Source organism: Passer domesticus, chromosome 6 (assembly GCF_036417665.1).
Source record: "Passer domesticus isolate bPasDom1 chromosome 6, bPasDom1.hap1, whole genome shotgun sequence".
Taxonomy (NCBI): Eukaryota; Metazoa; Chordata; class Aves; order Passeriformes; family Passeridae; genus Passer; species Passer domesticus.
In genome coordinates, this window is record NC_087479.1 from 47,726,100 (window position 1) to 47,741,997 (window position 15,898).

General features: G+C 41.5%; 1 protein-coding gene and 1 long non-coding RNA gene across 5 annotated transcripts in view; one reads left to right on the forward strand and one right to left on the reverse strand.

The window, feature by feature from the left end:
- KCNQ1 (potassium voltage-gated channel subfamily Q member 1) overlaps window positions 1–9,725 on the forward strand; it is a 331,377-nt gene extending 321,652 nt beyond the window's left edge. For all 4 annotated transcript variants that reach the window (XM_064425245.1, XM_064425248.1, XM_064425249.1 and 1 more), the window contains one exon: window positions 7,634–9,725. In XM_064425245.1, coding sequence (XP_064281315.1) covers window positions 7,634–7,837 — 204 coding nt within the window. In that variant the 3' untranslated portion in view covers window positions 7,838–9,725. The remainder of the gene's footprint in view (window positions 1–7,633) is intronic.
- Window positions 9,726–10,538: 813 nt separating this feature from the next.
- On the reverse strand, window positions 10,539–12,480 carry LOC135303440 (uncharacterized). Its single transcript, XR_010364919.1, has 3 exons — window positions 11,953–12,480; window positions 11,464–11,528; window positions 10,539–10,877 (listed from the first exon to the last, which is right to left on the reverse strand). It is a non-coding gene; the product is annotated as an uncharacterized LOC135303440 (long non-coding RNA).
- Between the last annotated feature and the right edge of the window lie 3,418 nt (window positions 12,481–15,898).

Consider the following 15,898-nt stretch of genomic DNA (forward strand, 5'->3'; position numbering starts at 1 on the left):
TTCTTCCTTACACCTAGCCTAAATTTCCCTTCTTCCAGTTTTAACCTAGAAAACAAACAAAAAAAAATTCTTAAAAGAAGTGCTGTTCCAAAATCTTCCCACCTTTTTAGGATTTACACTCCCTAACAGTCCCTGACCAAATGCATTTCACTCTCCTGTAATTTAATTCTCCCAATTGCCAGCATCCTACCAACCTCTTTGTTAGAAGGAGTGGTTTGTATTCATATTACCTTGCTTCTGTCAGTCAAGCAGCAAGTTATAGACAAATAATCTTATGAAGGTGACCTGTAAAAAACCAAACTAAGTTGTTTGTAACCTTTGATTTCTACGTATTCCTCAAAATTTTTAAGATCTTAAAGGAATTGCTCTCTTACATAAGCACAACATCTGTTGTTGCTGCTTGTTTCTTCATAGGGATAAGTGGCACTTACCATAGAAGAGAGTTTTAATAACCTGCTGCTAATATTCTGCATTTGATCTGCTGTATCTTATAATATATCATTTATTCCATCACATATTACTGAAGTGGCTTTTTCATATCAGTTTTTTCACTTTTTGACCCACTAGAGCATGTCTCTTACTGCCACTGGTTTCAAATATAATTCAGGGGAGACACCTACTCTGAAAAATGACATTATAGTTGTAATCTACCCTCTCCTAAGAATCATTAAAGAAATGGAGCTGAGTGAATAGTTAACCAGAGGTGTAATATTTCCAGGAACTTTGAGGAAGCTTTTAGAAAAATATGCTTTTCTTTGAGAAAAAGAACATTTGGAAAAGAAAAATAATTCTCTGCAGTTTAGTTACTTGCTAATCAAAATTGCCTTCCCAATCCTAATGGAAAGAACAGATGCATAAATCAACCGTGTAATTTCTCCCATTTCCTATAGCTTGAGCACTTGCTACCCTAGATCTTTTGCTGCACAACCAGAACAAAATTCTTCAAACAAACAAAAATTATTTTAAAGCGCCACAAGTATTGCAGTCAGTAACCAAATGGCTACATGCTGGTGTTGCTAGTTTAATTCCCAAATTTAAGTTTAATTCCCAAAGTAATTTTTCAAAACTGTGGTACCAAACTGAGTTTCTTACAGTGCTTTAGGAATTTACTGTAGAAGTCAGGCCCTTTGTAATAGTTCACTGATATCAAGATAACTTTTGGAGAATCAGAGCCAGCAACTGATTTATAAATCCTGGTTGTTGCTGAGCTCTGATCCGGGCTCAATTGCTCAGAATTTTCTCCCCAGGGTCATCCCCCTCTGTTGAATGCACAGGCGGCACACCCTGATCAATGGTGAATTCTCAGCAGCTGTTCAAGGGCTCTTCCTACAAAAAATAAGTGGTTTTTTACGCTTTTGAGACCTGTAAGATAAATATTTTCCTATAAAAATACACAGCAAGATGAGAGCAGCAACAGTCTCAGTTTATTGAAAAAACAGAACAATTTTTAGTATCTCAAAGCAGAGATTGTCACTGATAGCTTTAGGCAAAAGAGCTGATTTTAGAACTCAGGGTGTAGCAAGTGCCTTTCTTTCCAAAGATGCTTTTTGTCTGAAAAATACCATTTTATTTGTCAGTTAAGACAGTGGTTACAGTGTTCAGAAATGTTTTCATTGACTAGAAAGAGTCTTGTTTGTGTAACCCTCAAAACCTGTCAATTTTGTTCCTCAGAAGCTCAGCCCTCCTGTTTTCCAAGCAATGATCAGTCTTACAGTAGAGAGTTTTTTCACTGGCTCCACTTCTTCTATCCTTCCCCTGAACACCACACACATACTTTCTTCTTTGGCCAACTCTCAAGAGAAAGTACAGACAGTCTGGAGAGCAAATCTTCCTTCATGCAGATTACATTCTCCTTTAAACACCTCAGTGGCAGGAATATAACCTCCAGCAAAACCGCTGCCTCATCTCAGGCAACAAAATAAACACATCAAAGCCAGAAGTTCTGACAGAGGGTTTTGCAAGAATCTGGGATCTTGGGCATTGCAAATGGAAGGGAGTCACATTCCATGATTTTTGAAGAATCATGCACCTGAAGAAAGACACGTTTCTTAATAATACTGAAACCATTGGTTGCTCCTGCCACTATTATAGAGAAATCTTTAAAATAAATTATCTGGGAAGATTCTCATACCTATCCCTGAGCTCCTCTTGAAAGGCACTTCTAACATCATTCCTGTTCCTGTCCTCAGAGCCCTCCAGGATAAAGCATTAACTTTTAGAACTGCTGAGATACCAACATGTGAGAGGACTTAGCAAGAAGAGGAGCCAGGGGAGTTCCTCTCTGAAGCTTCCTCAGGTATTCTGAAGAACTTAAATAGGAAGAATCCCACCAAAGACAAATGTAATTTATAACAACATGTTTTCTTCCAGAACAGTCTCAGTGTAGTTAAGTACCACTGGATACTGATACATTTCTTCTTAACATTGCCATTAACAGGTATCATAAGTTCTGGAATATTTTTTGCCTTTCATTGTCTCTCCAGCTGAGTCATTGGTGTACCTGGTGATTATTTTGTTAGCAGAAAGAACCTTTTTGTGGTTTTTTTATGAAAGATAAACTACCTTATTACTGAGTATGGTACTGAACATTACAGTACAGCAGACACATTAGAGATTTGATACAACATGGAGAGATGCTCAAAGAAAGCATCCTTTTTTATTCCCCTAGAAGTTTGCTACACTGCAGAACAACAGGGTCCTCCTTAGTAAAAGGGCACCAGAAGTTATGAATACATGAAGGTCTCCCCAATCCTCTTTGGTTATTTTGAAAAAGTGCTTTAAAGCATTAGTTCACTTTGAGTCAAAAAGCTGCACCCACAGGAATGAATGCTACTTAAGCCAGGACAGCAGACTTGGGAGTTTAATGTTGTAAAAGCAGCTGAAATCTTCCTTTATCACATTTTCATTCAGCCAAGGGTTGCTTGCATCCTGGTTTCCCTCTTCTGCTTTAGCAGCTTCATCCTTGGCTTTCTTTACTGAGAACAAGTACAGCCCTCCTGAACCCACTGAGTGAGCAGTGAGCTGGTAGAAATTCTCTTCATTACGGACAAAAAATCTGTTTAATCAGTGAACCGTGTTAAGAACATAGGTAGCTATAAAACAGCATTCTGTTCAAAGGGACTATGATTTTCACTGTTAATATTTACTTTTAAAGTATCTGAGGATGAGAATGACAGGCAGATGACACACTTTAATCAACAGCATTAATCAGCCTTGATCTCTGCAGATTATGGAGCAATACTTGGAATAACCTATTAATAATTTGTGGTCTTTGTGGCTGAAATAACGCCAAACTCAAAATTTTGTCCTTCAGCTTCCAATGGCTCAAAATACTGTTCCACTCAGCTCTGTAATTGTGTCTGTCATTGCCTTTTGCTGGTAAATTCCTATAATTAGTTTTGGGAGTAGGTCTCCAAAGTGCTACCCTTTAGTTCTCCATTAGAGGGGAGCTTAAAAGAGACCGTTCTGTCCCTGGAGCTGTCCCTGGAGCCAGCCAGGCTTCTGTGTTTTGTTTTGGTTTGGTTGTTTTGTTTTTAAAATCAAGGAAATAAATTCATTGTTATATATTATGTTGCGGATCATACCATGAACTTTTTATGAAAGCTTAAAATCACAAAGTGTTTCAAGTTAATATAGCGTGAAGATTTGCAGAAATTTAATAGATAAAAATAATAGACAATTTTAATTGGAAATTATTTTGTTCTTTCTGCAAGAACAGTCTCTGTCTTGTTCAGTAGCACCTCCTGGAATGCCTTTGATCCCTTTACAAATATTATTACCTTTATAAATGCATGTCACGAAGGCTATGAGAATTGGGATTGTTCAGCCTGGAAAAGAAAGGCTTTGGAGTGACCTACTTGTGGCCTTCCAGCACCTGAAGGGAGCCTACAGGAAAGATAGAGAGAGGCTATTATAACTGCATCTTTTAACTTCTCATGAGGTGCCATTTAAGATTTGTGTGCTAACCTTTCAGCCTTCACAAGGAACTGTTTGGTTTTGGGTTGTATTTTTTCTCAGTGCACTGCATGAATGGGATTTTTTTGATTTCTGAGAGATAGATTCAAAACGTGTTTAAATCTCCTCTCCATCTGTGCTCAATCTATGATCCTTAGATTTTTACTTTTTTTTTTTAACTTAACTCAGAGGATGGAAGGATTTTGTATTCATACAATATTTCAGTAAGATTTAGGAATAACTGTGGTGTGTAATTTCTGAAGTTTCAAACACTGCTTCTTCTTCCCAACAACTGTGAAATACAAAGGAAATTATTTTGCATATAAAGAATCTGATCATCCAAACATCATGCTTCTAATGAAACATAAATCATCTACAAAGAGCTTACTTAGTTTTTCCTAAAGGAAACAAATCAGTCAGAGTTATTTTTCTATGTAATTAACAATGTTTGCTGTTTTAAGTAGAGAGATCAGAGTTGTTCAAAGTGGTTAAGATTAGAGCAACATCAGCAGTTTTTCTGTTTGCTTTACTTTTATTCGTTCTGGCATCAGAGCTAATTTCTAATCAAGTAAATGTGTTTGAAAGTATGATTCAGGGGGGATGATACATTTCTCCATGCTAACTGCCTAAAGCTGGCTTAATAAAAAGGATATTGCACACAATGACATTTTTCTAGTGGGTATAATTATCTCTGCAGCAAGCAAGTGAATGATGTATTTCAGGATGTGTGTTTGGATGATGACAGGCAGATTGGGCACGTTAATAAGCCAGGCTGTTCACCAGCAAGCCTCTTTTTCTGGTACATCAGAGGCCTGTGATGACAGTAGAAGCTGCCTTCTGGTGGCTTTTATTTCTCCTTTTAAAATATCTCATACTTTAAGCAGATACTCCTTTGGCAGAATTAAAAATGGGGGCCCACTGCTGCCTCATTTGCCAATGTCATCTTTTCTGATAGAGCCCCGAGAAGCAGAAGATCCATGTACAGAAATCCAGACTGCTCCTTCTCCTGTAACATTCAAAGAACGTGTTACTATTTGGGATTGATGATTCAGTCCAAGGTTGGTACAGAGCCCACTGAAGCCACTGGGAGTCTGTGCTTGCCAAAATCTACCACTGAGTCCAGCACGTCTTGGAGCAAGCCCTTCCCGGGCACTGAACCCCCTGGGAAATAGAAAGCAAAACCGATTAAACAACAACTAAACACAGCTTTCTGGACCTCCCTCCACAAAATATTTGTGGCTTTAGAGCCCTACCCCAAAAAGCAGGAAAATGGACGACAAAGGTCTTTACTTTTAATCTCATATGGCTCAGCTCAATAGCAATTAGCTCCTGCCTCTGCTTCTGTGGGCCTCCTGCACTCCACAGCTGCAGCAGCCAGACCTTGTTGCCTAGAAAAAATTAGACAATTATCTCTGGGAATTTATTTCCCAGCAAGAATATTCACTTCTCACTTCTCCCCAGTACTTCATCACCAAGTTGCACAGCTGTTGAAGGACTATCCAGATCTCAGTCCAACCTACTGTCATGTTCAATAGTTCATCACTGCAAGAGTTTCATGAATGCACGTTTTCCAGATATATCTCCAGTCTGTGTTCCCTCTGGTAATCCCTGCCTGGAATCACAAATTAAGACACATGCATATAAAAATCCCCCAGTTCATTTAAAATAGTTAGCAAAAAGGCATTTCTTGTAGGAGGAAAAGTTATCTTTTGGAATCTGAAGATAACTGTTTGTTTGGAGGCTTCCACTGCAGTCCTTCCAGCAGAGTTGTCTCAGAAAACAAACAGTGCCTGGGCAATAGGGGATGCAGGAATGAGGTATTTTTGTAGGTTTCACTGCCACTGATTTGTACTGTGACACTTGGAGCATCACGAGTTTGCCATCTGTGATGGGTACCATTTGGGCAAAATGTCTTTTTTTTAAGGGAGAGAATAAATAGTGATGAAATGAGAACCTGATGATCTGCTCAGTTTTCCATCTGTGTTTCCTTCTAGAAATCTTGAACTTATCTATTCTTCAGCTTCCTCATTTCATAGAATCTCATCTTTCAACAGCCATTTCCATCCAGAATTACTAGTGTTTCATGTACCATCTAGGGTGCTTTGCCTAATGTTTTCAAAACCAGCTGCAAAGTATAAATCTCTGGCACCTCATATTTTTAAATCACTGTATCTGCTTCCCTACCAGTTGTACAAAGTGTTTGAAAAAACCCAGCATTTTCTCTATGGTGGAAAAACATTTTAGTCTCTGCTGAAATCCTCCAGGTTTGTTGATGTTCTGCTCAGCCTTACTGTCTTTTACTATCCTGTGTGATACTTGGATGACAGCCAGGCGCATATAAATTGCTCCCACTCATGCTCTCTCTGGCAGTTTTATGTGCCTTCCCCTACTTTCTTGCAGATATTTTAGGCAACAATTTATTCCTATCACAGGTTTTGGTTTTTTTCTGTTTGCTTTCTTTTCCCTTTCTAAAAAGTACTACATCTCTTTGCCTAGAATTTACTCAGTGTTTTGGGATCCCTGTGGATCAATGGGTCAGAGACTGCAATGACAAAATCGAGGCTTTCTTATTATGCTTGAAGAAACAATTAGGAGGCCATAAGGCAGAGTCTTACTGCCTAATTTCAACGCTTTTACCACGCCAAGGGTCAGAGAGTGGGCAGGACTTTGAAGCTGGAAGTGCCCTTGGGATATTTTGTTCAGTGCAGAGAGGAATGCCAGATAAAAGTGGTGACACTCCTAGAAACACCTAATTCTCAATTTTCCTCTGAGTACCACAAATATATGCCAAAAAACATCCATAACCTAACCTCTCTTAGGTATGAGCTTTTTCATTATATTTTCTCCTAAACATTAGAAGAAAGACCAGAAAAAATGAGGTGGGGGGGAGAAGAGAAATTAAATAATTTAAGGAGCCACTGTCTAAAGAAGAAAATTAGCATTATGGTTATGGGCTGAACCTGGAGTCCCCCAGTCAAGAAATTAATTTTCAGTCATCTTGGAATTCTTAGTTTTTGTCTTGCTGGGGATCATGTCATTTCAGATGGCAATCCTGGGGAATGCTGTGTCACTGGCTTTTGAGAGCATAAAACTGATTCATGTCCCACTCCCAGCTGCTATTCACTCATGGCAGCAAAAATACCAATGGGCATTTTGTGGCCTGAGTTGTTGTTAATTGAACCCAAATGTTGCAATGAGCATCACTCAGTCCCAGCTTAAGAGTTTATTAGATCACTGCAAGTGAAGCAGTTATTTACTAGAGCATATTGGTATTATTAGGGCATAAAAGCATGCTACAAGTTTATAATTAAAAAAAAAAATATGGACATCATACTAACAACAACAAAAAAAAAAAAAAAAAAAAAAAAAAAAAAGTAATTCAGTTCTGGGACTTAGTTCTCTATTCCAGCAGATCTCTTTAAAGTCCCATTTGTCATGTGTTCACCCAGATATAAAATGAGTGTCAAAGCACACACCAGAGGTGAGTACTAGCAAGCTTGTCCCCATCCAACCCTGACCTATTGCATTAAATTCCTAATGATCTGTTTGATGAACTGTGAGTCTGTGATATCTTCACAGAGGTTGCTGTGATCCTAATTAATATTACACGTATGCCACCCAGTTTTTTGCAATTTTCTTGCATGCTGCTCCTACACAACTCTCCCTTTTGCCTTTGTAGGTCACACAAATGGACCAGAAGCTGAACCTCATCACAGACATGCTGCATCATCTGGTTTCCTGTCAGCAGGGGGATCAGGGCAACAACAGATCATCTCAGAGAGGCAACAACAACGTCAGTTCAGAGCTTTTCCTCCCTAACAACACCCTGCCCACCTACGAGCAGCTGACAGTACCGGGAGGAAACGAAGACGACATCTCCTGATGTGGCGCAAGTCTGGGTTGGGTTGTTCCTACTTTTCTCCTCTGAACAGGACTGAGTGTTGAGAAGCAGGGAGAAATTAAGTTCATCAGCCAACCAAGAAATCGTGCAACTGCTGTATCCACACCACTAGTCTCAAACATGCTGAAGTTACCCACAGTAGCCAAAGGATTGACAAGCTGTCTTCCACCAGGCAAAACTTCTGGAAGCTCCATGTTGATTTTGTTCCTGAACAAATGATCACAACTTGTTACTTCTCAAAAAGACCAAAATGATGTAAAGACAGGCAAAATGGGAAGGATTTAGAGCTCCTGTAATAATAATAATAATAGTAATAATAATATTCTAATAATACTTGAACTTAGATGGAAAAAAATGCATTCTGTTTATGAATCTGCAGATAGCAATTTATTTCTATTACTAAGGTTTTTAAAACAAACTAGGATAACTTATGTTGTTTTTATTGTATAAACATACACTAACATTCTAGACAATAACAAACCACATACTGAATGATTTTCTTTTTCTGTTTTATTTTAGTGTTACTACATAAACAGTTATCAGATAATGACCAGATTTTTAAAATCTGTTTTTCTTCAGGGAGGAACTAATCCTTAATCTGGAACAATACTATTTATAGTGGAAAGTGCTACAGATTTTCTAAGATATCAGTTTTTCATGGGGAGACAATGAAGTATTATATAGCAAAAAATCATTCTGCTTTCTAGAAAATTGTTGCCAAAGAATTTATATATAAATAGAAAACACAGTGGTCTGAATGTACTTGTCCTGAGCATTTTAAAAGGAAGGCTTTTTACTTCTTAAATCTATTGGTTTTTAGCTTACAGATGCCAAGAATAATACAAGAGGCTGAAGTGGCTGGACTTCACTGGTCAAGTGTTTGAGCTGGGCACACACAGAACATCCATAATCCCTGCAGGAATCGAGGCTTCAGTTCAGGAAAGCAGCTCTAATCCACACAGCACATATGACAATTTTAATGTTTTCTTGAATAATGTCTTGAGAATCTCAACCCCCTAGAAGAGTGGGTTGGTATTGAAAAATGCTAGCTCTTTATTTAGAGATTTGAGGGCTCAGCTACGACCCATGGGGCTGAACCACACTGCCCCACATGATGACTGCAATGAAACCAACAGTGTTGGCTCAGTGAGAGTTCTCACATATACTAGGTTAGCAGGAGTTGGGCTTTGAGTACTACAGCTGAAATTACCAAGCCCTTGCAGAGACTCAGCACCAGAATCAAATCAGTCTTTAAAGCTGACAGCCTCAGGAAAAGCTCTTTAGTCCAGCCTGGTGGTAGTGGTAGCTCAAACTGCTGGGAAACAAGAAATGTAGACAGATTTATCAGCTCTTGCACTTTGAGCATCCTACACATCCAGTGCACCCTGCTCCCCTCACTGCAGAGCCTGTACCCCACAGGGGTCTCCCTCTCCTGGGGGGGTGCCCTAAAGCCTCACACCTTGGCACAGGAGTTTATATTAGCAATCTTTTGACCAATATTACCAATCTGAAATACTGACGCATAATGAATGAAACCACAGGGAACCTTCTCATAGGGAACTGTCACATTCTAGACTTTCTTTCCAACATTTCATCTCTTTGACTTGGACTGCAGAGAAAGTCCTGTATTAAATATCCTGTATTTAATTTTCCAGATTCTGTTACAGTTATCCAGCCTCTCTGTTGTACAGTAGATAAATGTTAAGGGTGTAGAAATTGACAGGCATAAAGAATAATTGTATCAGGGCATTATGTTTCCATGGAAATCAAAATTATTCTCATGATTTTGAACATTTTTTAAATGAGATTCATTATGTAATTTCAGGTCATCAATCAGCCTGTAAATTTCCTAATAAAATACAGGACAAGAGTGCCATGTCTTTTGGTTATTCTAAAATCCAGACACTTGATATACACAAGAAAGCAGATGGCTTTTCTTCTTCTTTCTCTCTTAGCCCACTGTACAGTGTAAATATACCTTATTTGCAGTGCATTTCTGTAAGGCTCCTGCTGGTTCTTCACTAGAGAAATAAAAGAAAATCTGGACTTTATCAGCTGGGATGACTGGAGAGAAAGGTGTGTCACGTAGCCCCGGCTGAAAGCAGACAGGTCTGTGCATTTCTAGGGGCATTGTTTTAAACAGAAAATGCTTCCATTCCTGCCTGTTTGTTCCCAAGACCATACCTCCATTCTCTGTTTGGCACCTAATATTGGTGAAATAGCCTGGCACTGCAAACACTTAATGCAAAACATAATTCCCCTTTCTTTTCAGTTGGTCTATAACCATCTGAAGGTCTCCATTGGAACCAGATTCATTGGAGTCATTGGATTTTGAGGCTGGTGGCCAGTTGTGAGTCAGTGATTCCTCACCTGAGTCCAGCTGATCCTTTCAGAAAGTAGAAAGCTCTGAGATCTTCTACTTCAAACCTTATAACCCACCTCACCCTAAGGAAAAGAAGACAATCCCTTTTCCCTGTTGAAGAGGGATGTTATAAAATGAACCATCCAAGTTTGCCATGCAGCTGCCTGGAGCCAGTCATCCACAAGGGCTCACCAGAGACAGACCTGACATCTCTGCTTGGAGCACTGCCTGGAATTACCTGCCCTGCTGGGGCTTCATATCTCAATGCCTTCTCCTGGAAGCAGGTGCCTCAGCATCTTTCTTGCACAGAGAGCAGCAGCAGTGGGAAGATCAGCTGAGCAGTCCAACACCGGAGCAGCCTGAAGTAGCCAGCATGCAGTGAGTATGTGTTTCTGCTAAAACCTCTCCTACTGGCCTCTCCTGTTTCACCAAAGTGTCCAGAGTGGGGGTTTTTAAAGTGGGTAGGAAATGTTTGTAAGTATCTTGAAGAGGGGCAAAGGAAACTGTAAGGTAGGCCAAACCTTGACTTTATAACTATCTCCTCCATTTTTGTGAGCTGTGTTAAAATAAATGCATCTGAAGCTGCAAAAGAAGCCTCTTTCTTGGAGCAGCTCAGTAGGAGTTTGCATTTCCAGACTGATGTAAGCCTAGACCCTCATCCTGCCGAAAAAAATAAAGTTAAAAAATAGCCATTTAAAAAAATGCTGGCTGGCTTAGCTTCCCCAGCCTACCAGGGGGATGCCAGATGGATGCCAGATCTGCATGGTCGGAAGCCAAGGAGTAGGGGAGGAGGCAAAACACGGGGCTGTCCAGCTGAAGGTGGTGATGAAAGCTTTCCCTGCCTCAGCCTGCAGCCGAGGCAGACAAAGTGCAAGTTTGCAAAAGGGAAGATGTGCAAGTTTGCAAAAAGGAAAATCCACGGGAGGTGGAGAGGATTTGTGCAGGGAAGGAGTTTTAGTCCATGAGCCAAATCTGGGCTCCTAGTGAGAGGAGACTGTATTGGGATTCAAAAGACAGAAGCACTGCCTGGCATCAGCATTAATCTGCAGTGTGACCTCAGGGCGAGTCATTTCACCTGCTTGGCCACATCTGCTGCCCCCTCTCCTGCACTCAGCCCACTTGTTTGTTTAGACCACAAATTCCTCGGGAAGGGAGGGCCCCTTTCTGTGTGTTTGCTCAGTGCCTACACAAAGGGACCTGCCCTCTGGGGACTGGAGGTACCACTCTCAGATAAATAATTACCCACCCTGGAGTCCTGCTACAGGCAAACCCTTAATTATTCCGAGCCCAAGGAGCTTCAGTTGGAAGTGCCTGCTGCCAAACCAACAGATGAGGCTGGGTTTAAGTTCCCCTTCAACATAGTATCTTACAAAAGGAGATCAGGAGCCTGGCCATCACTCATTTTCACTCTTCTGCTCTAAAGCAGGTTCATTCCAAATAACACAATGGGCCACTGCTATGCTCAAATACTAGCTAAGGCAGAAATCTTTGGATATCAGTGGAATGAACAGACATTTTACTACAGCAAATTAAGGTTTGTTGTTGCTAGCAGATACCTCTGGGCTGATTTAGCACCCATCAGTTCTGAGGGAGCTGGAAGTATTCCAGCTGGTGAGCTTTAAAGGTCTGGGTGAAAAACAAGCTGCTTGTTTTAAAAATGAAAAAGTAAAACACTTATTTTCTGGGAGTTTAAAGGAGAAAAGGTTAAAATAGTTTTAAGATAATCCTCATGTACCCTGCTGAGATGGGTTTTACTGCTGGGGTGGTGGTTTGGGAAGAGGAAAGGCATTGAGAAGAAAAAGATTGAAAGTATGATGCAGCTCCCATGAAAATGTACTTGTGCACTTGATTTATGTTGGCTTGGAGTTGGGTATTGCCTGCAGTGGGACTGCTCAGTCCATGCAAGTCAGTGTAAGCCTTTGGAAGTTGAAAATGTGTACTAGAGATGCTTTTCCATGGCTTTCAGTGGAAGCTGGGCTCAGCTCTGTAGGCAGCATTCCTTTCTTCATGGCTACACAGCCACAGAACCATGCAAATTCACAAGTTTCTGCTTCCCATTTCTGTTTTTAAATGATTGGTTTCTAATATTCCTGCATGCCACTTGTGTTTTCAAGCCAAAATGATTAGAGGTATTTCCTTCCACTTCAGTGACGTGAGTCCTACTGCACACACAACACAGAGCCGCCTTTAAAATGCCCTCCAATTTCATTTAAAACAGCTTCTGTGATGTTTTGCATCTTGGGTCTCCTGAGCAGCAGCAGCAGCTGTGAGGAAGGCAGCAGGTGGTTATGCCACTATGATGTGGAGGTGACACTTGGCTCATCTTAAGATGCAACTGTGGAATTGCCACAAGGTGTTGAGTTCAGGTTGAAACTAGCAAGGATTTCTGTGAACACTGGCTTTTTTGGTCTTGTCTGTGGTCTGACTTTGATGTTTAAGAAGTGTGAATTTCAGCTGAAGCTTTTCTTTTGTGGTTGCAGGTTTGTTTTCTGTTTTGTTCCCCTGATGCCCAACAAGACCTACTTTCCTGTTCAGCCTTTCATCAGTGAGGATGTTGACAACACCAGGACCCTCTGTCTTCAGTGCCTTTATTTTCATAAAACTTATGAGAACTTAATTTTTTTCCAGACCTCTGTCCTTCTGTCAAGTTGAATTGAACAAGGCCAACAGGTTCAAAAGTTATTAGGGGGAGGCAAAACAAACACAGCATGAGTGCATTAACCTTGTTTTCACAGGAACTGGGCTGAAAGTCCTCTCTCTCCCTGCCCAAACACAGAGGTCTGGAAGAAATGTAACCCCTCACTTTGGAGTAGAAGACCACTTCTAACTCCTGGGGTGAGGAGGAGATGTGTTCTTGGGAGTTGTTATCTCCTGCAAGGTTTGATGCACCTTGCCTTTGGATCAACTATTGAAAGATGCTGGAAAATAGCTTTTTCCTCACATTGCTTCCAATGACAGTGGCATAAAACGTCAAAATGCTTGGTGCTGCAGCAAGAACACAGATGCTGGATGGGCACATTGTGAACCATGCCCATGTGTGTTGCTGTAACACAGCACAGTGTCCAAAGAGAGATTGTCTGCATCGCTGGCAGGGGAGCACTGCTGGGAAGGGCTGGCCCGAAGGAGTGGCATTGTCCAAGTTCACATCGCTCCCACATGAGCTGGCAACTGCTGCCTCTGGGAGAGGCTTCCCAGGGATCTGACATGAGGCATTGTGCTCTCTGCCTGTGGATTTGCACCTAAGAAGAGCTGATCTATAAAGCCTGTCTTGAAACCATCTTGGAGCTACGTTTGCTTCAGAGCTGGCGTTGCTCTGGCAGGCTGCCCAGGGATTTAGGCTCAGCTAATCCAAGCTTGGCTCTCCATGGCAGACACCCATGGAACAAAGGGAATAAAGCTTCCACGACCCCATCGAGTTGCTGGTCAGTCTCTCAGCCAGGTGCAGAAAGTAGGCTAGGCAGCCCTCAGTGAACTGTCTTGGATCACAGAGGGCCAAATTCCCAGCAGGGGTGTGCAGACAAATCCACAGAGATTTTCTTGCCGTGATTTCCCAAGTCTGGGAGCCTCACACACCGAGCCCCCAATGCCTGTGCATTTCACACAATCTTTAAAGCCAGCTGTGCTGAAATTCATCACTGCTGCTTTCTGTTTTACAGGGAAATAAAAAACAAGAAGGCAAGGAGGAGAATAAATTCAGTTTTCACTTCTGCTATATATTACATCCTTAGGATTATATTGATTATTGATTTTTAAATATCAGTATGTTAGAGTAGATACAGGTGGTACCAATGCTGTAAGAATGATAATCATGTGTGAAGGATTAGGGTTACAAGCAGTTAGTGAGACATTATCCTTGTTTAAGCATTGCCTAATAGTTTGTTAGTCCTAATGCTCACGTAATTAGATTTTTAACTGGGCTGTCTATACATGGAACTTAATGTAAATGTGATTCAGGTTCTGCTCCTTTTATATCTTTGGCTGTTATCCTTCTTGTAAATTTGCTTTGATTACATCCCTTTTCCTAGTTCCTGCTGTTCATTCAAACACTGTCTGCAGGATTGATTGGCAGAGGGATTCATGCGCTTCAGATCACTTTTGGGAACAATCAGGTAAGAGTTACCCCCGTGAGGACTGGTCACAACTGCACCAGGGAGTCTTCTGCAAGCCACAATGTCTTTTTAATCATAATTTGTCTTGTAAAGCTTGAGTGACAGAAGATGTGCTTCCCCTGCTGAATCCCTCCTCTGCCTGTGCTGCAGGAGCTGCAGACTCGCAGCCACCACCACATGTGCTCACTTGCAGCCATTATGGAGAGATTTGAAATAGTGCCTTCACTTAAACGGTTGCAAATGTTTCCCTGTTATTTCAGTTGGCAATCAAGCCAGCACTTTATTTTCCATTTATTTTCTCTCCTGTGCTGAGAAGTGGGAGAATACTCTGCAGCTGCAAGACAGAAGCCATAAACAGAGGAGCAGATAGGTGCACCAAAAGACAGGTCTTGTCATTAACATAGATGTACTGCCCCGAGTACACACATTTCAGTCCCTGTTTCTTGCAGCCTGAGCATCACTTTTACTGCCCTGGCTTGATCTTCTTGCACCCAAACATATTAAGTGCCTTAATATACCTTTGAAGTACCCTGAGGTGTGCTGAACTTTAATTTCCATCTGGTTCTCCCTCTTCCACAATTTGAGTCAGGTCTCAGCCCAAAGCCAGCAGGAGGCAGGAAGGCTTTTGGCTGGCTCTGGTGGCACTGGAGCTGGAGCCCCGGGATGTTTGCCGGTGCCTGCCCCTCTCAGGCACGTTAGTCACTGCTCCTTGGCACGGCTCAGCCCGTGATTAGCATTTCCTTCCTGCGCCAGTCCTTCATGCCGCCGCTTCAGCCCTGACTTTTTGTTTTCCTCCTTCCCCCCTTCCCAGCCAAAGGGGAGAACAATTCCTGGAAAAGAAAAATGCTCTTTCCCCTGCATTGCCGAAACCTTTGCAGGGAGCTCTGGGGAGGAGAGAGTAGACTTTCGAGAACATATGGCTAAAAGCATTTGGGGGTTTTCAGATGGTAAATGACCGATGAGGTCTCAAAGGGGTTTTATTTATAAATGATAGACTCCTGAGAGAGAAATAATTGCTGCTCTCCCAGGCGTAAAAAAGCAATTCACCTGACATAAAACCCAGGGATAAAATTAGCTAAATGAAAGCAAGATATGGCAACTGTATTAAGCCGCTTTTTTTTTTTTACTCTCTCCCTTCCCCGCTGAATGGTGAATCATTTTAATTTTGTTTTCCCCTCCTTTCTTGGAAGGAGAAAAAAAACAACAAAAAAAAAAGCCAACGCCAAAGCAGTGCCTTGGGTCTGAAAGAACAGATGGTGCCCTGGGCGGCCCTCCGGAGCGCTCGGCGGCGTGCATTCCTCCACTCCAGCACTCAGATAACTGAGTTATACAGCACACGACCATCTGGTGTATGACACATCTTGTGTCCCCCGGACAATGCCCCAGCAAACCTCTTCAGGGGAGAGGTTAGTTTCTAGGGTAACAGCAGCATGTGCAGCTCCAGGCCTTATTGAGATTCAGGGCTCCTCACTTGTCCCTATTCTTCTCCTCCCTATTGTTGTCACTTGAGCTTTTGCTGCTTGGTTACACCGAGACTGACAATATCCATCAGTATTTTGTCCCCGGCCCAGA